Source organism: Ixodes scapularis, unplaced genomic scaffold, assembly GCF_016920785.2.
Source record: "Ixodes scapularis isolate PalLabHiFi unplaced genomic scaffold, ASM1692078v2 PGA_scaffold13__105_contigs__length_92229423, whole genome shotgun sequence".
NCBI classification, from domain to species: Eukaryota; Metazoa; Arthropoda; class Arachnida; order Ixodida; family Ixodidae; genus Ixodes; species Ixodes scapularis.
The window spans coordinates 60,576,512-60,603,016 of NW_024609839.1; the positions used below are offsets into that span (position 1 = coordinate 60,576,512).

Here is a 26,505-nt window from a genome sequence, read left to right on the forward strand (position 1 = left end):
CTGAAATCCGAGCCAGTTGCTGCTACCAGGAAAAACCACCGGAATTCGGTCTCCTGTCAGAAAATCCGAAGCTGACTAAGCCAACAATGACAAACCTGTAGCAGCAAACCGTGTCCCCTCCCACCGTTGTTTGCATGCCCGTCGCAAATCACACTCCGACGCTTTTTCACGCAAGCTGTATGAAGACATCAAGGACTGGATTGAACAATATGACAGTGTCGCCCGCCACATTGGGTGGACAGACAACCAGCTCCTGCAGAACCTATACTTCTCGTGGAAGCAACTGCCGGCGCTGGTCTGAGAACCATGGATCCTCCTTAACGTCATGGGAAGTTTGCAAGATCAAGCTGAAGCGCGCATCCGTCAGCCAACATCAACGAAAGAGAGCGCATTCTTGATTCTGTCCAGGACACTGCCCCAATGAGAGCGCCACCACACTTGTGGAGGATGTTCTGCTCTTGATCGAGCGCCCACGCCGGCCTTGATGCTACAGAAGCCAAGAACCTAAGAATCCCATGCGCCTCACGTGAGGGACAACACCTTCGGCAGCCTTGTCCGCAACCCCCCAACAACAGTCGAAGTGTTCATATCACTGAGGCTTTCAACATGGAATGTGCACTGCATGCCCGAGCCTGCCACTATGAACAACTTCCCGGCGTCTCGACACTCGAGTTGTCCAGCTACTACTTCGACGCCAGCCTCCCAGGCATCCACGACATCACCCACGACGTTGTCTGGGAGGAGATCAGGACGCTACTTCCTGCCATCAGTTGCCCGGCTTTTATTTTGATTGCCGAGATTGTTTCAGAACAAGTTTGACAGGTATTTCAACAGAGACTTCTGCGAGCGAAGCGGCACCTGACAAACCAAGGGCAACTTACGCCACAATGGCACCACGACCGCCACCGGCTGCCCCTTAGTATTCAGTGCCAGTTCAATGAGACACTCTAACGCCGAAGCATTCCCGACATCGTGTGTAGGACTGTGCTCAACAAAGTACACCGAGGAAAACGTAGGTGATGCGAATGTGCGACCGAAAACCACTTTGCTACCACTGCATGAAGCCGACCATGTCTACCAAAGCAGCCCGTACCAATGAATTGGTCGGCGAGGGTTCGTGCCAAACGACCCTCGATTACGTCTCGAGGAGCGACCACGGGAGATTAAGCATTACCTTCGGCGATCTTTGTCCCTGATGCCGAAGGTGCTGAATCGAAGATTCTGAATCCCTGATTACCCCAAAGCTCCTCATGTCTATCACCTCAACAAGAGGTAAGCACAACAAATCAGGTGAGTGGCGATGCAGTGACAGTGGATTTGGTGTCGGTTGTCGTCCAAGGACAATACCTAAAAATTTGCTGACACCAATTTTTTGTGTCCACTCCACGAAGCACACAATTTCCAACTTTGAGGGAGAATGCCCCTGAGTGACTTGAAGGAATACAATGGTTGGTTGCCCTCAAAAGTGAACTGCAAGCATCACCAGACTTGGATAGCAAACAAAAATTGTTGCCAGCTTTCAAGTCAACGGTACAGCGAAAGGCACAGCCACGTAAGCAATACATGCCCGAGCTTGCTACATTGATGCCGAAAACTACCAGGAAAATTTTCGGATTAGAAGCCAGCCCTGCAGCTTCAGTGCACATGACGTATGATTACAAGACAGCATCAGTCGGTCAAAGTTGCCACTCGACCAAACTGAACACTGACGTGCCAGGAGCGTCATCCGACAACAAGGTCCACAGGTACTACGACTGAACGCCTGACACGAGACTGTCGCAGAAAGAACTCGTTATGGAACCATTTACTAAGAATCAATAATTATGTAATCAAGTGGAAATAAACATATTTGATACACTAACCAGATAAACATATTTCCGCTTGCCTTCATGCCTTGAGAGTCTACACACCGAGAATTGTGTCCATTGCACGCTCTGGACCTTACGAGGACACTCGCTTCTCTGACTCTTCAATATTAATTAAGCGGTCATACCAGACTGGCAGACTTCTTGCAAGGGGCTGCACTCGTTCAACCTTTCCTGAACATGTGGTGCATCCGAAAACCAACTGCAGTGATGTGAAAATGTTATTCATTAATTTATTCCTTCCAGGGGCCTTCGTAGGCATTGCAGAGAGGATACTTAAAACTACACACATGATAATAGCATTAAAGCACACTGCTGTAACTTGTTAATTGGAAAAACAAACACACCTCTGAGCATATAGTTTAATAGTATGTGTTGATGCATTGTTATATAGCATGACACTTCCTATATGTATGACACAATAGACCCTTTGCAGAACCTTTTCAAGCAACACAACCGTCACCATTTTTTTCGGCGCAAAGCACACGAATGGGCCCCAGTTCATGTCGAACGCCAATGCAGCATTCGAGTCCAATAGTTGCTGAGCCGAATTCACAGGGATGGCGGACATAACATTCTTGTCGAGCAAATACCCAAAGTATGAAAGCCTGGGGTAATTACAGTAGTAGCTACTGTAATTTGTTTGATCAGAATTTGGCAGACGGCAAAGGCTACGGTCTCGGTGAGTCAATACACACATTGGAGAGAGGCACATGACAGCATATCACCAGAGTGCTCGTCTGCACAGATTTGTCGCACACCTTCGCTCCGTCTCTCTGATTGGCTCGAGGGGGCTGTGGCGGTTGGCCTTTTCCAAGTTACGGTGATTCGAAGTATAGACAGCCCACACTTTTAAAAAGAGTCTATTGAAGAGACCGAAAGGAATGGTAGTCAACATTTTTCAACAAGACTGCTCTCCAGGCAAGGGATGAACACAAATATGAATCATCTTATCCAGGTAATTAGAACAATTAAATAATTGACCGACTAATACAATGCACTCTTGATGGAAAAGAGTATAGCTGCAATAAATCCTACAAAACAGAAAAAATGCGCAGTTAATCTATGCATGCACCAAAACAGTTGTTCTTATAGCAAGTCAAATAGCTTTGAAGCAGGTGCCTGCAACGATTTATTCTTCCCCATACTCAATAAAACGCCAACCTCGTAGCTGAAAATAAGGGTGCACTTCGCACTCACACACCCAAAAATTGGAGGAAAAGCGATCGAATGTAGAATCGTGGATTAGCACAAAAGGTTAAAATCGCAGGAGCTTCCTCGCTAAAAGTTGCTATGGTTGTTCGGTGACGGAGGGCTGAAACAACTTCCCTTAGGCCCTAACGCGACGTATACATTTCGCGTAGATTCTCAGATATTTCAACGTTGAAACAAAGCTAAGAGAATGCGAAAATTTCATGTTAAAAGCACTCAAAGTTCTATCGATCCTCGGACACATCCCGGAATCCAAGCACCGGTACGGCGATGCAGAGCTGATGCTGTCTCACAGGCGTTAATATCCAGATGATCCAGAGCAATCTTGCGCAAAAACGGTATAAAGTCTCATTCCTTCATATTTTCACATTATACCTGCGTCAGCGAGCACGAAGAAGCCCGAAGTCGTCGGAAAGCAGCTGCACATCACGGCTACCGCGCACCGAACAAACTCGCATCCGCCAGCTCTGGGCGCTGCCATCTTACCTGTGACGTCACGGCTCTTGGGAGGTCACGTGACGAGTGGTCACATTGGGCGCGTTAAGTTAGTGAGCTCCGGACTCCGGACATCTGCGCTCGAGCGCGCGGGTTCGGAGCGTAGGTTAACGGCGCACTTTAGTACCGAGGCGCCATCTGACGCCTATTTTTTTAACGTTTCCGGTTCCGGCTTTCTGGCGCGCGTAAACACGGCTCCCGTCTCGTCGAAACTGCGGAATAAGTTCCAGGCTTCCTTTCCTTTCAACACTTCTCTCTCTCGAAACTGCGGTATATCGAAACGTCGAAGAAGTGTTTCTTCGACGACGAGGTCGATGGAATAAGTGCGCAGAGAGGGCGGCAATAGCAAGAGCTTGTATTCGTGCTGCACGCTGTTAGTGCGGCGATTAAAGGTACGCCGAACGCCCCCTGAATTACCAAAAGCCTTAAAGAATGACGGCTGAATGGCCGAATTCATTGGCTCGCCTGATCGTGAACTTGCGGTAAGGTACATGAAAAACTTCGACAAGCATTTGAAGGATGTAGGCATACCTTTCTACACCAGCACCATGCTTTTTTTTATTTTCCACGATGACGGAACGATTGCACGAGCTGCCAAGCGATCGCCGTCGAAGTATCCACGCATCCAAGCAGGCGCGACTTGCGCGTCCGAGGGAGTCCCTAAAGGCTTCGGCGCAAGCACGAACGACGCCGAGAGCTCCGAGCACTGCATGGCAGCGCAGAACGAGCAGCTCCTACCCACGACCGGGCCTACCTCGGTGCCGTTCCTGGCTAGGCCGGAGCCTTTGGGCCGCGGGGTTCAGTTGGTGCGGTCGCGGTCCGCGAGGTTTGGCGAGGCGAGCGCGATGGCATCCTCGGAGCGCTCGGAAGCGAACTCACTGGCCAAGGATTGCGCACACCCGACGCCTCTGGTCCAGAGTGGCCCGGCGGCCCGGCCGCGTATTTCCAAAACGCTTGGGGTTTCGATGTTTCTTCCGTCTCGTGCGAGACCACCGCGTGAACCCTCCTCGAGTAACCGCGAGACTGGCCGCGAGAGCGGAAACGTCGTCATTACACCGGAAACCAACCTGTTCGAGCTCTCGCGCACCATCTCCGACGACGGAGCTCGCGGAGCGCGCTCCGCCACCGTGCACCGGAAGTGAGACGATGTCGTTTAGTTTAGCTCGAGCGCACTCTGACCGCTGGAGCGCGCTCGAGCGCGTTAACTTAACGCGCCCATTTGCGTAAAATATGGCGGCAACCGGGGGGGTGCCACTTCCGAACTTCCGGTTTATCACTCTAAGCCCCTCTACCTCGTTGAGTATTTTATTCCCGCCTCAACCAGGGCGAATCAAACACTAGACAGGGCCATCTTGCTTCAGTCGGTAAATAACTCGCACAATGCATTAATGGTGTTTGTGCCACGCGGATCAAAAAAAAAAAAGTGTTAATGGAGCAAGGCACGGCATGGTCTGAAATTAAAAAAAAAAAAACAAAAAACAAAAAACACACAAAAAAACAAAAAAAAAAAACACGGGGCTTTATAAGCTTTATAGGTGGCAGCGCGCTATACTTTTCACAGGAGCCTGGTTCATTTTGAATGCGAGCTTCAGTTTCACCTCAGAGCAGAAGGGTCACCATAACCGGCTTTTGAGTCAACCAAACTGTCCAGCCGTTGAACGAACTGTCGTTTGTTTTTCATCCGTGCACCAGTTGACCCTAGCGTGTTATGCATTCCACTTTGGCAACCCTGGTCACAGTACTTCTGCTCCAGGTGCTCCAGGCTAGAGCACTATATAGCTCCTTCGGAGCAGAGTAGCGCAATCTAGAACGCCGCCTCTCGGCGACTAGCGGCGAACGCCCGGAGGTTCCAACTGTGGTCAGAAATGCATGGAGAACGTGAGAAAATCGTCGTTTCTTCAGTATTGTGGGGTTGTACGGAATGGCAATTGTTTTTGACATAATAATGGAACATTTTAGAATAATTTGCGCTAAGTTTTGTGCCCCGCAAGGACGTGACTTTTTTTTAAAAAATTGCCTGAGCGGCATCATGCAGCAGACGACACGGCGACGTCACACCATTCACGTGACCCGCTCTGGCCAACCCGAAAGGCCCATCTCCGCTGCGAGCAAAAATCGTCTGCTTCAAACGCCATTGCCTTGGAAATTGCCTTCTCAAAATTTGCACATGCATCCGATATTATTAAAACTTTGATAAATTGTTTAGTGCTTTACTAACTTCACGACAGACTAGTTTTGAAAAGTGTGAACTCGCCGTTCATTTTTTAATCAGCCGTGTTGTGTCGATCTCCATGTATTCTCCCATAGGGCAGGCCGCCTCCTGGAACCCTGAGTACCACGTGACTCGCGCCGAGCCGCTCTGTCGGCCATGTTGTCGGCAAAACACGGGGTTCAAAGGATTGCGCTACTCTGCTCCGTAGGAGCTATATAGTGCTCTACTCCAGGCCACAGCGCCGACCACCGTGCATGAAGAATGTCGGTTCTGGAAATATATCGTGGATTGCCGTGGCTTTCGGGACCTCCTTCTCGATGCGGCCACCTTGTCGTGCCTGGACATTTTATTGCCACCAGAGTTTGGAGTGGAAGAAATTCGTTTGCTGACCAAGCTCCTAAAAGTGCTACCAACTTCACAAAAAATCCACAGCAAAATTGCTGGCTACTGCCCTTATAACTGTAGCACCACGGAAAGTCGACACGTTGAACTGCGCTTATTTTGTAGAACAGCGAATCCGTGGTACGTTGATTTGACTCCGCATCCGTATTGGGCGACTCTGAGTACAGTAACCAGCAGCCTGAAGGAGTTTAATCTTGGCCTGCTGCAGTCCGCTGTTGAAGGGAATGGCGACTTTGAAAAGCTTCGCAACGGAAGAGATTTTCACATTGTTGTGCGCGATGAGCAGATACTGATGGCAGGAAGTTACGACGTCAGGTGCCTAAACTGCACGCCAGATGCCCCACGTGACTTCTCCGTTGGACTAACGAGACACATGCCTATTCGAGGACGTGAAATGTACGGTATATCGCAAAATCGAAATACCTCTAGACAGGAGGAGGAGGAGAGGGCACAAATGAGGAGGGGCATACTCTCCCCTCCGTACCCTCCCCCCTCCTCTTCCTCAAGAGCTGCGCTCTAATCGGCATTACAGGGAGTTGTGAACATCTTTCATTTTTATTTATACATCATGCTAGCCTGTTAAGGCTAGCAGGATGTATAAATAAATACACGAGTGTACAACGCATAATAATACATTTAATAAAATAAACAAAACACGGACACTGTGGCAACTACAGTTGAAAAATACGCGTAAAAACATAAGTGAATACACGAAAAATGTCCCTACACACGAAAAAACAAAAAGTGGGAGAGCTGTTCGATGCATTTATAGAAATACACAACGCTCGACACCGAATTGAAAAATCTACAGAAAGTCACAAAACTGGGATTCACACTATATCCTTCACCACACAGAGAAAAAAGAAATCCAATGATTTTACGTGAATATGAAACACTAGTGACAGATTAGTTTTTATCGAAAAGGTTCAATAGGCCTTTTTCAAGAAAAATTAGAGTATTCGCTGCTGTTAATTCTAGAGGTAGGTTGTTCCAGTCTCACGTAGTTCTTGGAAAAAGGGAGTATTTATATGGGGAGTATCAATATTTGCCGTATCTAGTTGGTATTGGTTTAAGCGGTTGCCTCTGAGGGGCCTACTTTACCGAGCAACTACGTAAGGGTCAGTATTAAGATTTAAAACACCATTTTTTAGCACATAAAAGAATTTTAGGCGAGCTCTCTCTTATCTGATCAGCCAATCATCACGCGCCATTCCTGGTGCAGCGTGGAGCACGCATGACACTCGTAGTCTAGATCGTGAGCTGATTCACAGGCCACTTAATTTAATGTCATTCGATCGAAACGTCTTACATTTCGCCGTGTGGCATGGGCGTAACCTGTCTCTCTACCACAACTCATCTGTGGTTTGTTTCGCTTTAAGTGTCCGTGCACAAATCACTTTTCTCTCCACTTTACTTTGGCTCATTTTAAATGCCGTACGTTTAGATGTCATCAGGAAGGTGTTCAAAACATTATTTCTTCATCGAAACAAGTGAAGCGAACTCTAAGTAAGCCCATCTTGCCTTTATTGGTAAAGTAACTCACACAATGCATTAATAGTGTTTGTGCCACGCGGAATGAAAGTGTTAATAGAACAGTGCACGGCACGTCTGACATTACGGTAACTAAGGTATCCTGAAGAAACACACTACGTTTCATAGGCAGTGCGGGGGCAACGCGTCACACTGTTCACAGGAGCCCGGTTCGTGTCACTGCGAGTTTCATCTCGGAAGAGACAGGTCACCAAAACTGACATTTGAGTAAAGCGGACTATCCAGCCACTGAAAGAACTATTGAACCTGAACATCTGTCGATCTTACCGCGTTATGCGTTCTACTTGGATAATTCTATCCGCATTTCTCCTGCTCCAGGCCAAAGTCACCACGACGCCGACCACCGTGCTTGAAGGATATCCGTTCTGGAAAAACATCGTGGATTCTCGTGGCTTTCGGGAGCTTCTTCTCCATACGGCCAGCTCGTCGTGCCTGGACATCATATTACCGCCAGAGTTTGGAGTAGAAGAAATCCGTGTGCTGACACAGCTCCTAAAGGAGCTACCGACTTCACAAAAAATCCGTAGCAAAATTTCTGGCTACTGCCATTATAACTGTAGCACCATGGAAAGTCGACACGTGGCGCTGCACTTATTTTGTAGAACAGCGAATCCATCGCTTCCGCATCCGTATTGGTCGACTCTGAGTACAGTAACTTGCAACCTGAACCAATTTAATCTTAGCATCTTTCCATCTCTTGTTGCAGGGAAGGACGACTTTGAAAAGATTCGCAACGGGGGGGATTTTCACATTGTAGTGCGCGATGAGCAGATACTGATGGCAGGAAGTTACGACGTTAGGTGCCTAAACTGCACGCCAGATGCCCCACGTGACTTCCCCGTTGGACTAATGAGAGACATGCCTATTCGAGGACGCGAAATCACCATCGCGTGTTTGGAGCCGTTGATTTGCCGAAGTCCATCGTTTAGCATGCTAACCGAAAGTTTGCTTCACGAAAACTGCTCCCTCAAAATTTTCCAAGTGAGTACTATCGAAGCCCTGAAGTATTACTTCGGTAAAAGCATGGTTGATTCAGGAACGCTCGTTTATTATCCCTTTGTTTTTAGGCAGGATCTCTTCTTTCCAACAATATCGACGCTGTTTCATTTCGACAGAGCGGGATTCGCAACGTTTGTTAAAGCGCTGGAGCCTTTACCAAAAGAAGCTGTCCTCTTCTTGCCATTCGGCACCTTTGCCTGGGTGGCTCTCTTTGCTTGCTTCATTCTTTTCTTGCTGATCAGTTTATTTGCCCACAGAGTTCATCATATTGTGCACGATTTCTATGCTGTCGCTGCCCCTCTCGCGGCGTCCCTGGTTCAGCAGGCGTACCCCTTACCTCCGGACGCTGAAAATGTTCACTCGTTGAGGATTCTTACCGGTGTATGGTGTCTGATGGTGACAGTACTGGCCACAGGATACAAAGGAGTCATCACCTCGCTGTTCTGTAACGTACCGCTGAGCGGAGAGCTTCCCCAGTACGCGTCCTTGAAGGGCGTTAAGGCTTTGGGCTCAGCTGCTTGCCTAGTAAACTTTCCAGAAGCAGAGCACGTGCGGGTTAATCCTCGGTGGGCCAAGAAACCGAATTTTGATTGCTGGGATGGATCGGGAAAGCTGCGCGTGGGAAGTGGCACGGACGCCGTGTTCGTGTTCAGGCCTAGCTCTGACGAGGCGGCGAGCCTCAAAGACGAGCTCTTTCGCGTCGGCTTCGTTCGGACGAACACGCTTCTGTCACCCATAATCACGGGACCTCAGATAAAATCAAATTCGGCATACTACAGGTCCATGAACAAACTCCTCGGCCGTGCTTTTGAGGCCGGTCTGCTTGAACGAGCGGAAGCAATGGTGGAGTTCAAGAGTAAGGTTAGGCGGGAGTTCAAGTACGGACGTCCCTCGGACACCGGAAACGCAGCGCTGAAACTGAGTGACCTTGAGCCCTGCTTCGTCATCTGGGCGGTCGGAATTGTCCTCAGCGTGTTGGCTTTCGCGGTTAGTCACGTGATCGCCCACTTCCGCCCACTGCGCGCTCGCATGACTCGACGTACTGTTCGCCAGGCCTGGTGATTCCGATGCCTTCCAATAAGGTTATGATGGCAAATCCACGTCTGCGTATTTACATGGACACTACTGGAACCACGGGAGTAGCGCAACCATGCTGAAAATAAACAGTCTGAGGTTGTTTTTGTTTTTTCTGATGTCCTGTCGTATTTTCGGACATTTGACGATCTGATGGTTTGTTGGTCTAATGGTCGGTGGGAATTCGTAACCATAACTAGATCACGACGAAAGACAAAAAAGTGCCGGACAGAAAAAATGCTAAATGCCCAATATATTCATTCTGGGAAACGTTCAAAGCGTTAGCAAATATTCCGAAGGAAATGGAAAAAGTTCGCCTTTAAGGAACGTTCCTTCCCCAGCACACTACTTTTTTTTTCTTTTCTTAATGTTTTTACGAACTTGTTACCAATCGGTGCCCTACTACCATCATGGTGTTCCAAATTACCAAGGTCCGAGTGCTCCCTTGCTACTGGTGAGATCATGGCCTACTGCTCAAGAACTTTCGTCAATTTTTTTTTAAATGTTTGCTGGTGTGCCTCAAGAGGGTTGATTATCTTTTATATATATTGCTTTTATGTTTTTCTTTCTGTTCCCTGCAGAAATAAACTTCAGTCGCCAGTCAGCGTTGTGTTTGTCAGTTCTCGTTCTTGTCCTTCGTGTATTTTGCGCTGTTTTCAAGTTGTCATGATGTACCAACTAGTCCAACTTTATGCCTTGTTGCTGTAGACGAAGATTTTATTCCCGTGAAGCTTGTTTCTAGTTTGTTTCTTTTTAATTTAAGGACAGGTTTAAATCAGGGTTCTATCGGTTTTCCCTCGATTTTCATAAATCCGATTCGAGGGTTAGGAACAAACTGTTTTCCTGTTATTAAAAAATGATTTTTTTTTATTATTTTTTATTTTTTTTTTAAATGAAACTGCGTTGGACAATATTGTTCAGGTGTTGCTAAGAGTTTAAATTGGTTTCAGATAGCATTGACCTCAAGCACAGTTGACGGATATGTTGCGCTGTTAGTAAATATATGTGCAACCCTGGCAGAATAACTGCTCTGACTTTCTAAAAACTACCCCCAAGGTTCTTCGTACTCAAGAAACTTTTTACCTCGGCTGCGACAAAAAGAGAGAGAGAGAGAGAGAGAAAAAAAAAGGGGGGGGGGTTGTGAAATGAGGTTGGCACAGCCCGTGTTCCTTCACTCGATGTCCGCAACGTAAGTTTTCGCCGCCGCCGACATCGAAGTTTTAGCCACTGCGATGAGCCTAAATCGAGCGCCACGTTCTATGTAATTGAACAAACCGAGCGCCACGTTCTGTGTAATCGACAACAAAGAGACAGAAAAATTTCGTTTTTGTGAGTGTTGACGAAACGGACACGTCGTCCGTGTCTGCTGTGTTTTCTACCGCGCTTTAAATATTCAAGGATATTTTATCAACGAACTCTTCTGTTTTGTTTTAAAGGTGTTTTACATATTTGTCTTTTGGCTTTCCAAAGTAATTTTTTATTTAAATATATGACATTAAAATGAGGGCTTTGTGGTGCTTTCAGGTTTTGTTGTTCATTGTTAACCATATTTTAAAACTATCATCTTTTTGCCTCGCCTAACTGCCTTGGTGTCGTCCGCATACATTGAGCTGGTTGCGCATCAAGAAAAACGCAGGCCGAAAATACAACGTGCATAAAAGAAAAAAAAAAAAGTTAGAAACAAATTTGGTGCAACTTTGTGAAAAGATTGTGGCCCAGTGCAATAAATGTAAGTGGTATGTTTCTTCGCGTCGTCATCGATTGTTCTTGTCAAGAGCTGCGTCTCGGGTAACAAATAAAAATAAGAAAAAATAGTGAACCCTGTTTACCTTTGCGTTCACGTGACGCACGAATCGAAGGTTTAATGCTGCATGCGTAGCCGGGAACGCAGAAACGCGTTGGCATCGCATCTCTCGCACGAAGCGCGGTCGCTTGTTTGCATGGGGTCTTTGCCGGTCGGGTCACTGGTTTCGTTTTCTCGCCGCTACCAAAATGGAGGACGTATAGTTCTCGGCTCGCTAATAGATGGCGCTCTACATTTCATATATGATTTAATGGTGTATGGGTTTGTGGAAACACATCTCAGAGACATGGAGCAGCTACCTTGCAACCTTGACTATGTGTGGGAAGAATGCAACGGAATGGAGGGAACGATGAAGGGAGGTGGAATTGGAGCATTTATTAAGAAGAATATGAACTTTCAAAGGGTCTGAAAGGAGTGCGCCGAACATTTGTGGCTGAAAGGAAAAGTCGCTGGGGAATCAACAGTCCTTGGAGTTGTTTACTAATGGACAGGGACAGGTGCTATAGAGGAAAACAGAAAAACGATTGATTGCATATCAAGAGACATTAGTGAACTAGGGGAAGGCTCCGAAATAATTATTATGGGAGACATGAATGCCCATATTGAGGGTCTGGATGGGTATACGGACTCAACTGGAAGCATATTACTAGAACTGGTGGAAAAACATGACTTAGTTTTATGTAGTACCAGTCAGAAGTGTGACGGGCACATACCTAGGGAAACTGGCAATCTACATTCAACTATAGATTACGTACTCATGTCACACAAAATATATGGTAAGTTACAAGTAATGAAAATAGATGAAGAAGGTTCCAAAAGTCTTGGTAGTGATCAGAAACGTATTAAGCTGAATTTTGCCAGAGAAGTAAATGCTGAAACTAGACAACATAATTCAAAGCAAACTTTCTGCAGCGACAAAGAGTTGGAAATAGTTGTTGAAAGAATAGAGGCAGCAGTTTCAGGGCAACGGTATACAGATTGGACCTATGAGAGCCTAACTAGGCTTTTTGCTCTGGAACTAGACAAAGTTCAGAGTAAACGAAAGGGGAAGCGAGGACATAGACCAAAAAGCTGGTGGGACAAAGAAGTGAAGCAAGCGATACAAAAACGTCAGGAAGCCTCTAGAGAACACAGGTATTCCAAGCGTGGTGGGGAGTCCGAAACGGAAGTAAAAAGAAAATGGGACAATTTTATAACATGTCGCCGAGAGGCATCCAGCTTGATCAATGCGAAAATTCAGAGAAAGGGTGAGGAATGGATGAGTAATGTAAGTAAGAAAGATAGAAACGCTGCCAAAAAGTTTTGGGAGCACTTGAACTCACTCGGTGAAACGACGCAAGCTAGACAGAGGATTATACTCTCGCATCAGGGAGATCAATTAGAGGGAGATGATGCGACACAATATATAGGAGCAGTGATGGAGGAGAAATTTCAGGAATGGGTACATGTGGAAAATAGGAGAACCGAAGGAAGTAGCAGTCCAGTTTGTGACATCGCGGATTTTGGACAAAGAGTGGGAAAAGGCGGAACGAAGAGTCCCTAGTGGCACGTCGGCAGGCACAGATGGTATCCCAATCAAGCTGGTGAAGAATTTGGGTCCTAAATCTAAGGCAAAACTAAGGGAGGTAGTGGGTACCATGATAACAAAAGGAAATATTCCAGATGAATGGAGGCTTAGTAGGATGAGTATGATATATAAGGAAAAGGGAGAGAAGTCTGATATTAGGAATCATCGTCCCATAACCGTGACACCGGTTATTTACAGGTTGGTAATGCAGATTATAAAGAACAGACTGGAGGAATGGGTAGATTGCGAGGGCATACTGGGCGAGTTACAGAACGGGTTTTGGAAACAAAGAAGGTTGGAGGACAATTTATTTTTTCTAACACAGTGTATAAAAATAGCGCAAAAAGAAAACAGACAGCTCTGGCTGGCATTTCTGGATATCAAGGGTGCCTATGACAATGTGAGCCAAAGGAACCTATGGGACATAAATTATAATGGAGAGCTTAAACCTAGATGAAGAACTAACAGCACTATTAAGGCACATTTACAAAGATAACAAGGTGATTATAACATGGGAAGGAAATGCGACAGGGGAAATAGAGATAAGACGAGGCCTTATGCAGGGGTGCCCGTTATCGCCTTTGCTGTTTATGTGGTATCTGAGAGGATTCGAGGATAGACTAGAAAAGAGTGGGCTTGGATTCAACCTTTCTTACAGTAAGCTAGGCCAAAAAATTCAGCAATCCTTACCGGGATGGATGTATGCGGATGATATCTTACTAATGGCTAACAACAGGACAGAGTTGCAGGAGTTAATGAGCATCTGTGGTAGGGAAGGAGAGGAATTAGGTTTAGAATTCAGTAGCGAAAAATCAGCAATCACGATTTTTAACGAGGATGAAGTTGAGAGGCTGAAGATACAGAATATTACATTTGAGAGAGCTAGTAAATACAAGTATCTAGGAGAATGGATATGTGATGGTGGAGAATATCTCAGTGAGCATGAAAAGTATATAGTAGGTAAGGGCAACAAAAATGCGGCTGTAATGAAAAATAGAGCACTTTGGAATTACAACAGGTATGAGGTGGTGAGAGAGATTTGGAAAGGGGTCATGGTGCCTGGCTTGACTTTTGGAAACGCAGTGCTATGCATGAAATCCGAAGTGCATGCGAGGCTAGAAATAAAACAGCGCGGAGTAGGTAGACTGGCTTTGGGGGCACATTGCAAAACGCCAAACCATGGAGTACAAGGAGACATGGGATGGGCGTCATTTGAAAGCAGGGAAGCGGTGAGTAAGATAAAATTTGAGGATAGGTTGAGGCAAATGGATGGGGAGCAATGGGCACGAAAGGTTTTCAGCTATTTATACATGAGGAGTGCAGACACAAAGTGGAGACAGCGCACTAGGAAATTAAGAGAAAAGTTCTTGGGCTATAGCGAAGATACGGAAGAGCAAGTCTCAGTTAAGAAGAAAGTTAAGGCCACAGAAAGAGATCGGTGGCTAGAGGGAATGCAGACAAAGACGGCTCTGGAAAGCTATAGATTAAACAAAACAGCTATTGCCAAAGAAAGCATTCATGACAATTCTAGGGGAAGCTCATTGTTGTTTGAGGGAAGGACGGGTGTTCTGCGAACCAGAACATACAGAGCGAGGTACCAGGAAATGGATACAGTGTGCACTGCTTGTGGAGAGGAGGACGAGACGGCTGAGCACTTGATACTCTACTGTAAAGGGCTTCACCCTATGCCTACCGAAGACAACATGGATTTAATAAAGTCATTGGGTTTTAGAGACAGTGAAGGGAGAGTGGATTTCAAGACTGTAGAGATTACCAAGCAAAGATTAAGTGAATGGTGGCAGAAAGCGAGGGAAAACTAGGTATTTTCTTATTAACTGATGGCAAGGGGGTTTTATAGCCCCACTTTCTTTGCAGTGCGGAGTGAATATAGATTTCACATTTAAATATTCTAAGCTGAAATGGTAAAACAAAATGGCTAGGTGGCATAAGCTACCGCCCGATCCAAAGGGCTCAGCCGCATTCACCCATCCATCCATCCATGCAGAACCATCTATGGCTCTGTGTATGGTCTAATGAGGCGCCCCTACACTTCCTCGAGGAAGTGGAGGGAATTCCGGGAACACTCGGTACAGATCACGCGATTTCTCGTTGCGGCTCCGCGGCTGCGCGCGCGTCGCAGCAGCTACCGCCAGCAGCTGTCGCAGCCATCCGCCATCCCGCCCATCTGCCGGAACGTCGTACGTCGTTGGCGGAATACCGTGTCAGTTGCAGCGTAAACGCGAAAGGTGACTTGAGTTCGCTATCGGAAGTAACTTACCTTCATGTCTTGCAGTGCCACAGACTCCACTTATTTTGGACCGCGACCGTGGCAGGGTTCGACTAAGTTCGACAAAGCGTTGGCGCAGCAGACGACAAAGGCGGTGCGGTACGAAGGAGAGAGATGAAAAAAGGTGCAGACCCTCTCCCCTCTGCCATCGTTGCTCGTCGCCCGTCCGACGATCCGACCTGGCTCTCCGGCTCTGGGGTGCTCGAACGTTGTTGCTATGGTAACCTGCGCCTGCTTGCGTATGCTACGGGGTAGCGGGAGGAAAGACGATGGGAAGGGCGTACTGAGTACTCCCATTATTCGTCGCGCGGCAGTGAGTTATCGACATACTTATGCGATCTCAGAAACCTCCTCAGGGCAGCTCTAAGCATGAACGGAGTACACCATATGACGCTACCGTCAGCACTCCATGGTCGTATCTTGAGGACACGCCCGCCCCCCTTGGCCGAAACAGGCCTGTGCGGGGCGCATGTTCATCTGCTTCTTGCGCAGGGGTTGCAGTGACGTCAGAACGCCGTGCTCTGACTGGCTGGATTAGAATGATAACTTGAAGGCAGCTGGCATTGAAGTCTGCATGCCCACCATCCTTTCAATCAGAGCTTGGCGTTCTGACGTTACCGGAACTACCGCACAAGATGCAGACGAACCTGCGCTCCGCATAGTCTCTGACAACCTAAAAAACGAAGGGCGGGGCCTATTATGTACACGCTTCTTTTTGCCTCCTGATTAGTTCTTTCGGGTTCTTGTCGACAAATATCGCGATCTCATTTGCTGAGAAGCGATAACGATATGCTCGGTACTCGCCACGCCCTCCGTTTCTTAAACGAACACTGCAATAAAAACAATTTTAAAGCTTATTTGGTTTTTTTTTTTTTTTTTTTTTTTTAACGAAAGAACCGGAAACGGATTTACGAAACACCCTACGCTGAAAGAAGACCGCCGGAGTGGAAACAAAAAGAAGAAACAAACAAACAAAACCATCCTTTGCGGAGGTGACTGCATGTCGCATTGATTTCTTTCAGAAGACAGTCTGAATAGTCGGTGCTAACCGCGGAAATGCGACTGAGCCCCAAAGGATGCACGTATGGTCTCTGTCCATGGAGCTCATAGTGTTAGTCAATGTTTCGTTCATTCCTAAGCTGACAGTATGGTGGAAGCTACTTGCTTTTTGGATCAATCGTACGTCCACCTTTCTCCTCATGATCAGGCTCCTGGCCAAAGCCACGCGCAGAGAGAAAGAGAGAGAGAGAGCAGGATCAGGTGGTGGAAGGGAGGCGGTTGTTTGGTCCGGCGAGCACGTTGCTCCCACCGCGCTGTCAGGTTAGGGATGAACGGAGCATAGTTTCTCCCCTAGTCTTCTAGGCGAAGGAAAAGCAAAATGGGGTAATCAAGGACAAAAAGGTTTGAAAGGGGGAGTGAGGCGTCAGACAGAAGATGAAAGGCCGCCGTCTTGTCTGAATGCGCGGATGGCAAATATATAGAATGCGTCTATGTCACGTCCCCCGTACTTTCCTGGTGGGGCAAGTCGGCTTCGAGAAGCAAAGCAAAATCAGACGAGAAAGCAATTGGGCGAAAATTGGGAATGGTGTGTTTGGAAGGGAACGGAATATCCGAGAATCCTGAACCCGTCGACGGGCTCTGCTGGTTTCCCGTGGAAGGCACGTGTCGACAGACTCTGGTTTCCCGTAAAAAGAAAGAGGAAAAAAAAACAACACACACCTATCTTGGAAGTTATTGGGATACTTGCCCAATCACCTCTTTGGGAAAAGGACCGAAAAGTGCCACAAAGGACACCATCATCATCAACATCAACTGCAAGAGCGAGCCTATCCCCCAGTGCCTGACCTTGCTGCGCTGGTTGCCACGGTAGTTCTCTTTGGTCCCGTTTCAATGTAGGGGGCCGGTAATTACGACTAAAGGTTTTATTGGGTTGATCGGATTGCTTCGATTGGACTCGTAAGAGTACGTTTCGGTACGTGCGTTCGTGCAAACACGCGCGAGACAGGGCCACTCCTTGCGGGTTATAAGACAGCAGGTTGAATCCAAGAACTATATACTTGCGGTAGGGCGAACAGGAGCGACATCCATTTTTTGAGGGTTTTGCGTTCGAACGCCGACCAACAGTCCCTGTGCCAAGAGCGGGCGAGGCGTTCTCCGCTTTAATTAGAGGGAGGCATCCGGGAACGGTAACTGTCTTTTGTCTGCCCACTATCCTGCCGATCAGAGCTCGGCACTCTAACGTCACGGCACGTTCTCATCTCCTCCTTTCCTTCACTCCTGTCCGTCTTCGGCGCACCGGAACGCGAAAACAGCAGTGACGAGGGCAACCAAGCGCGCGCCGTCATTGACCGCGGGGTGGACAAAGCCACGTGGACGGACTTGAGGCGAGATGTTTCGGTGGTGCCCTCGTTCGGTTACCTTTCGTCACATCAGTACCTTGTGAACAACAAGTTCGATGGTGTTTTTAATGGGCATGATGGAAGCCTGGAATCATAGCGCTCTCAAAGCAACACGGCCGACACCGTGAAAATTGAAGTTCTTACATTCCTCTTATTTCCGTCGATGAGACGTCCTTTGCTGACGTCATAGTAAGCATTCGGCCGATTGTGGAGGGCCGACCATAGCGACGCTTTCGATCGCTCGCGTCGCCAGTGTCCGCACTTCATTCCCCGATTATCCTGTGAGCGCCGCCATTTTGGAGTTTAGTGCAGGGCAGGCACGGCAGTAGGGGTGTCGCGAACCGGTCGAGGTTCGAGTTTGACCAGGTTCGACTTTTTCGACCTTCCTGTGAACAGTTCGACAAAGGTTCGACTGCTATGCGCATGCGCGACAGGCTGGCCAGTTGGCTTCGAATTGGATGGTGACGGCTAAGGGATGAATTAAGGGCAGCACTGATTGGTTATTTCAGTTAATACAGTAAAAAAATTAAGTTATTAACTTCTTCAGTGATTAGAATTAGTTTCTCTTAATTTCAGTGGTTCATAAAATTATGTAACCATTTTCATTAAACAAATCTCCAAACCCAGACCTGGGGTGCTATTCTGGTCGCAAACAGTCACGTTCGTGTTTCTCGAAAACTCCTCCCCCCTACGAACCACTCGCTCCTATTGGCCACAGCGCGCATGGAGAGCTCGCGCTGTCGCCTTGGAAACATTCTAGAAACTCGAACACTTCAGCCCGTCACAAACAGTCACTTTCGCCTTTGGCTGATGACGTCAAAATGACGTATGACTGACGTTCCACTATATTATCTGCGGCGCTAACATTTGATAGCTGAACCAAATAAGATGGCCGCTTTTCTCGTTGTACAACGTTCGCTGGACCAAGGCGCACAACAACGGATATTCAGAAAACACGCCAATGCTTTCGCGATGTCGGAAGAGACATTTCGGTGTCAGTACCGGCTGTCTAAGAGCACAGTGACATGGCTCTGCGATCAACTTCGCGATGAAGAGGGAATACGGCGCCAACGAGAGACGGAGACGACGATGACCGTTGAGCAGCAAGTTCTAATCGCGCTTCGGTTCTTCGCCACGGGTGGCTACCAAGGTGCCATAGCTACCGACGAAAGCCTGGCCGTCGTTCAATCGACGGTCAGCAGAGCTGTGACGGCGGTGGCAAACGGCATTGTGAACAAGCTGGGAAGGGACGGCTGGGTCGATTTCCCAAGGAGCGAGGCGGCCAAGGCAGCCGCGAAAGAAGGCTTCCGTCGCCACCACGGCAAGCTAACCAACATCGTGGGATGCGTCGACGGAACCTTTGTAGCTATACTTGGACCAAAGGAAACCGACACCGTCGTGCCGGCGTCGTATTGGTGCCGCAAGCATCACTATGCCATTAACGTCATGGTGGTAAGTTCATGTTGCGTTTCTAGTATATCTGGTATTCACTGGCGGCCATAGCTGAGCTCACTGCCGCTGAGCACGAGCTGACGGCAGGCTTCCACAACGCTTCCAGCGTGCACACCGCACGCCATCAAAATTGTTTTCCTTGGGAGACAATAAATAAGAACTCATCACGAGCGTGTGCTGTGAGCAGTAACCTCAAATATGGCGTCCAGTGAATACCACCTATACAGTCCATTTCTAAGTGCACACAATCACAATAAGTGCGCATACTGCGCAAATTTTCAGGGTAATCATTTACACAGCACAGGATGAGAATGGCACCCCTCCCCCCTTTAGTCTCTCAACGACGGTTATCTTGATGGTGTGGAATGCACCTTTCGGAAGAACTGCGAAGGCGCATATTTATATCCTGTGGGACCAGCGCGCTCTCAACAGTGACGACAACTAGAGGGGCTTGTACACACGCGATGGTGTAGACTGATGACATATTAGTCATTTAAGCTACCGACCTTTTTTTTTTTTTTCAGTTCATGCGGTCCGGCGTTTCCCAACGCACGTGAGCTTTGGCCAGTGCTTGGTACCATTTGATCGCACTAAACATTGTTTGTTTCGGCACTCGGTGGTCCCACCGGATATAACAATGGATAACTTAACCGGGACACGGACAGACACCCAGCCATCCTAACAACCACAACTATTGCCTCCATTGAATACCACCTGAAGTGGTGGTTGTCTTTGCTGAGCACGCACTAACTGCACACTAAATGCGAGCCTCCGCAGTGCTTGCGGACGCCCATACACATCATCAAGATAGTCGTCCTTGGCAAATTAAGATGGGGGAGGAGGGAAGGGGCTCGTTTTGAGATTGTGACATGAACAGCGCGCATCACTATGGCGTCCAGTGACGTGAACACCACCTATACCTGCAGATGAGTCGGTGCAGAGACACCGATTCGGCTTCATCTCTCTAGTTCTTGGACATTCGGCCGTATGTCTGCACAGGAGCTCATAATGTGGTCGTTTTTCATCAGAGCTGTTTATTTTTTTTAACAGATTTGCGACGCCGATATGCGCATCGAGTGCATCGACCCCACAATGCCTGGCTCAACTCATGACTCTTTTGTGTGGAAGAGTTCCTGGCTCCGTAGACAGCTCATGCAAGGTCGAATCCTGGGACCCGGCGAGGCCCTCTTGGGTAGGTAATCTGAAGAGCGCTATGATACGGGGACAGCTTTCTTAGATAACGTAGTCAAATCTGTGGGCACCCGTACTCCGTGAGTGATGGACAGTGCTATTCACGGGCTCCCACAAAAAAAAAAATTTACTAAACTATGTTACCTATAGCTATACTATGTGCGAGCACCATCACATAACGGATAAAAGTGAAATGTGAGACACGGTATAGCTTCAGCGTTAGCTAACGCAGCACTAAAAAATTCATATAAAGTCTGAACGTTGCCATTTTAGCCACAAACCGCGACAGGAACACGACGAAAGTTATGTCAATACAGTGATTACAAGAACAGTAGAACAAATGGCGAATACGCTAGTACAAATACCCCGGCATGCAGTCACTTGTAAAAAGTGCGACAGGTACTCTGGTGAACATGGAGTGATTGTATGAAAGCAAAGTATCTCAATGGTCCGCAATTTACTGGCACGAGTATTGCGGGAAACGCGATCGTCCTTCTTGCAGGAGACACGGCCTGGATGAAGTACCCCGATGATTAAACAGTGGCGCAGCTCGCGCATCCGGCCCTTGTGCCTTCAACACGAAAACTTCGAAAGTCGCAGACTGGCAAGCGGAGCCACTTTGTGTTGTTTGTAAAGAGTCAATCTATCGGGCCTACACTGTATATCTCGACCTTATGCTATGTATAAAGGTATATCACAACAGTATACACACTTGTGGGTATGCAAGTCTTGTTAGACATGATACACTTGATACCCTAATACCACAGGAAAAAAAGAATGTACTGTACGTCACCTTGCACGATATTTGATTTAGGCTGGCGCACGCTTTTGGCAACAAGTGGCTACATCTGCGAATGGTGCTGCAGTGTATATTAAAGATAGAGCTGAGAGGTGTTTTGCATCTCCATACAAAATAAATAATGTCGCGAGCGGCGTGAGGGAACATGCATTTATGTACGTCGTCTTTATTTCTGCATGCAGGCGACAGAGCTTACCCCCTGGAGCCATGGATGCTTACGCCTGTCACCAATGCTCGGGCCTGCAGACGGAGCCGTGCAATAGGGCGATATAACAGCCGCCATGCGTCAATGCGTTCCGTGATGGAACGGTGCATTGGCCTACTTAAGCAACGGTTCCGCTGCTTGCACAAGTATCGGACCTTGTTCTACTCGCCAGACATCGCCGGCACCATACTTTCGGCCTGTGCAATTCTCCACAACGTCTGCCTGTACGTTGGAGAGGCGGAACCACAGCCGGAGCCTGAGGACGACAGCAACCAGACCCCTCGACCAGAGCCAATCGCTAACCCCCCAGCTCCAGCACAGTTTGGCCAACTCTACGAGAGGGCACAGGCTGCGAGGGCTTCCCAGGTGGCTCGTTGTGAGAGGCCATGAGTCTCGTATACAGGACAGAGACCTGCGCCCCAAGCTATACAGCACCGTCAAACGCTCACACTGAGGTCCATAACACTTTTTATTTTCTGTGCCAATTCTCATACTCTTACTTGTGCCTCTAGACATGGACGAGCGAAAATGCAGTACGTGCATCTGGTCATCTAATCGCTATCGCAGGTCACAATGTTACACCAGTATGACTGAATATCAAGAACAGTTTAATTGCTCTTTGTGTAAATATCCATTGCCTATGAAACCTTGTTTTGATTAGCCAGCAATGGATAGCTTCGCATTTTGAGCATTTGGTAACATTTTATCTAGAATGATCCGAGTGGTTGTTGATGTCATTTGGTCGCAGGACTGTAACTTTTAGGAGGCGCGACCGATTGCATGCTGAAGTAATAACGTGACTGAGCGAGTCCGAAGAAGCATAAGGAATGTATCAAAAGAGCTTAGGCCGAAAAGACCGCTAGTTTACATTATAATAAATGATCCATTTAATGTTTACGTAAATGTTATGTCGTTCCTGTGTTGTATAGGTCAGCAAACAAGTTTCAATACTGGGAAGGTTTCCTATTAAAGTAATTTGATAGAAACCTTGGTTTCCGTTACCTTTTGAGGCTAGCAGTTTGGACGGTGTCGATGACAGAGGCTCCACGTGGTATTTCTGCCTGGTGTGGCAAATAACCAATACTATCTAAACACTCAAAACACAGAAATAATAATGTTTACATGCAATAACTTTTCCATTTTGTTTTATTTTTCTAATATGATATGTTCTGTCTGCACATGTTGTTATGCAGTGTTACCCTGACTTAAAAATTTATTTCTGATAGCGTTGGTTTTTACGTTCCCGTTGCCGTGTTTCACAGTGATGGGCATTGTGACGCGTCTTAACTTCCTGTGCTTAACTCGTCAGTTTTTGTTATTTTGTCCTGTACAAAAGCCTCGCATTCATTAAAACGGCTTTTACATCTATCCTGTGTAGCAGCCCGAGTGCCAGTTTTGTCGCAGCTTTAGAGCTAATCCAGAAGATTTTTGCAAGAACCTCTCATAAAATACAAGATGTGCCCCATCAATAATCTTGTAAAAATAAAACTTGCTTGGTCCAGCTAAACACTGGACACTAAGTATACATATCTTGCCGTTTGAGGGTATGCGTGGGCCCTATAACTGCATAAGCACTGTACATCACGCAACAATTTAGATGCCCCTGTCACGATTTCCGATACACTTACGATAAACGCATTGTATCTATCATTTTGTCTCAAGTGGGGGCCACGAGGAATCTGTATAGTCTGAGAAGTCTTGTCAGTTATGCCGAAAACCAAATATTTTGTTATTGTCCTACTCTAAATAAACAACAGGCTTTTCCAGGGGTCCCCCGGTATGTGACAATCCAACAAGGCAAATCTTTACTAGTTATTGCCGCAGGTGTAGGGTTGACGTTAGTTTCTTTTTTTTTTATTATTTTAATGTCATAAAATAGAAGACAACTATTTAAAACCATGGTATATCACTGTTACTAAAATAAAGCTCTAAATGGAATCCAAAAGTTGAATAAACAAACAAAAAATGTATGAGGGCATTCTTTTTATTTATTCTGAGAGGTTGAATCGTTGTACCTACTGCTGCAACCGAGAGAGCAGATGCAGCATTACAGCTTCCACTTGGCGAAGGCAGCGCAGTAGTTCTGCTGAACTCTATAAGGAAGGGCACACATGTTACAATTGTGGATTCGAAAATCACTGTGCATAGGTGCCGGAAGAGTTGGGAAAGGGGGGAGGGAGGGACAATTACGTCTCCTTTAACAATCACACCCCCTGTGCCCCCCTCCCCCTTCCCTCTGTCTGGACGCCACTGGGGCTGCAGTAAGACCTCCGTCCCCACCTGTGCTTGCTGCTCTGCCTGACGCTGTAGGATCTGTAGCTGTTGCTGTCCCTGCTCTCGCTGCAGCTCCAACCTGGCTCTAGCCGTCTCAGCTAGTAGCTGTTGTGAGGCTACTACGGCAGCCACAGCTGCATCGCCTGATGATAGGCCCGCGCGGGCGATCCTCGGGGGAAAAGACCGGCGGCGGGCAGGTCTCGGTGTGCCACCTGAAAGCATATAGACGTGGGACACACGAGCAACTGCATGACATTGAGGTATATATCACTAGTTGAAGACCTGTAGCCTTAACTTCCTCCGTTGTATACCTTGGCAGAAAAACATACCGTGCTTGTTGCGTACTGTTCTTTAAAAAATAGCGATCGATCTGGAATCGTGACAAACAGAAATCGACTTCGCAAAGTGATAAAAAAAAATGGCATGGCACACCAAGGCAGGCTAGAACCAGGGAAACGTGACGCGACGCGAGCGGCAAACGCTGCCAGCATGAACCTTTGGAGCGGTAACCATAGTAACGTCGTGAAACAAGCATTTGTACAAATTTCCTTCTCTTCCACTTCCCTGAAAATCTAAGTCGACATACAGGGGGCTTTTATTTTATCCTTTACACAATAAAAGAGAGTGACATCTACGCGAATGCTGTCTTTACTGTGCTTGTGGGTTTTGGCGTACATCAGATGACACGATAAACGTCACAATTTGTTGACTAATTAACCGAATACAATAAATCACCTTTTAATTAGCAGCTTAATTGTCCATGTCACAATATCTCAAGGTGGTCATTTGATTGCGAAGTGTCTAGATCTGATTCGTTTTTATTAATCGTTCACTTTTATTGCACGCCACGCCCTACAAACATACAGTGAAGACGGCATCCACGTGGCTATTACCTTCCTTTTTTTAATTCTGTAATTAATAAGAAACGCCCTTTATATTCCCATTTTTTGTTTTAACAATGTTTACGAGTTCCCTACTGTATTCTTAGAATACCACTTGCCAAGCACGTAGCCAAAGGGGGAAGGGGGGGCTATGCCCCCCCCCCCCCCCCTCCGAAAGAAAACCCCGGCTACGTGCCTGCCACTTGCGCATGATAAATGAACACACAGATCAAGGAAAATGAAATGGCGTGAACGTAGGGTTTCTTAAATATCCTATGTGTGCGCGTGGATAGGCACGTGCACAAGACTGAACTGTTGCGGGCACAATATATGGCCATAGCCACAAGTATATTCCATCAACTGATCGAGAGTAAACTATCATCATTTCCGCCTCACCATTCCTTGATGGCGGGGGTGGCAGGTCGACATCCGACGGCTCCGACGCGCCTGAATCGAGGGGGCCCGGCATGTTGACGCCGGAGGGCCCCGGCATGTTGACGCCGGAGGGCCCCGGCAGGTTGACGCCGGAGGGCCCCGGCAGGTTAATCCCGGAGGGCCCCGGCTGGTTAATCCCGGAGGGTCCGGGCAGGTTAATCCCGGAGGGCCCCGGCAGGTTGATTCCGGAGGGACTTGCCCGAGCAGCACCGGAGGGGGCTACGGGAGGCCCGGCGTCCAACACCTTGGGAACATGCGGACAATAAATTTTGCCATAATTTTTCTGGCAGCTCAGGAAACGTTACTCTCCCAGTATAGCTTCTACAGTGCTACAATTTTTAAGAATATGACGCGAGCGTCGACCGGTTGTTTTGCCAGCGCCTTTTCACAGAGAACAGGTGAAATCCGCAAGACTATAGGCGCGTGCACACACATGACACAGCTGCTTCCAGCGTCATCATCTAGGCCACCACGGTCTACCAGACGACGCTGAAAGAGATTTAGTGATATATGCGCATGTGCATAATCTGTTTGATTTTGTCACTTGGCTTCGTGATATGTTTCCCGGCCAGTCGGCGCTCGCGTGAGGTTATTAAGAACTGAAGCACTCTGCTTGCTTGACGTATCAATTTGTTTAATTTACCGCTCTATTCTTTCTTTCGTAGTTGGACGTATGCTTACCTCTGCGTCTGGAAGGGGCAGTGCATGGGCTGCACTGCCCCGGATGGCGTTCAGTCCGAGAAGTGAAGCGATCCGCGCCTCCAGGTCGGTGAGAGGACGCACGATGGTCTTTCCCCCACCAGTCCGTTGGGCGTCCAGCTCGACGTCTCTTGCACGATCTTTAGCGTGCTTCTTGCGCTCGCACCAGTACTTCTTCCAACCCCTGACGTCTCTTTGAGGACGGCCTGCTCCATTGAGTAAAGCCGCCAGAGAGCGCCATAGGCTTCTACGGGTCTCAAAGGTCTCACCGAGCCCCAAGTTCGTGGCGGCGTTCACTAAAGAGCTGTGTTCTTCCATGAACGCCACCATTAGTTCACATTGAACTTGAGTTACGCGTGGTCCTGCTGGCCGGGCGATGCGAGGGTGGTCGGCTGCGTCAGCACCGTTCATTTTGATGTTGATGTACCTAGTACCGCGGACAAAAATTAGGAACGAGTCTCGCAGAGAAGAAAAATTGCGTCTGACGTGGCGAGCTGACGTGTTGCACGTGACGTGGCTTTATGACGCTGCTCTCGCGGCACGAAGTACAGCGCAATGTCAGTAGCTTCCAAGGATTCGACCTCGCGCTCGTAGCTTTTGTTATGCTACAAGTTAAAAATAACTGGCACACTGCGCACGTGACGATCAATTAGACACCTGTCAATATCCACGTGCCGATTTTTAGAAGCTCCGAATTCCCGC

At 47.6% G+C, this 26,505-nt stretch overlaps 1 protein-coding gene across 1 annotated transcript; it reads left to right on the plus strand.

Moving 5' to 3' along the window:
• Positions 1 to 8,798: 8,798 nt before the first annotated feature.
• On the plus strand, positions 8,799 to 9,812 carry LOC8027215. The gene has a single exon (XM_002407576.3). The coding sequence runs from the start codon at positions 9,130 to 9,132 to the stop codon at positions 9,796 to 9,798; it is 669 nt and encodes a 222-aa protein (XP_002407620.3). The 5' UTR covers positions 8,799 to 9,129; the 3' UTR covers positions 9,799 to 9,812.
• The last annotated feature ends 16,693 nt before the right edge of the window (positions 9,813 to 26,505 follow it).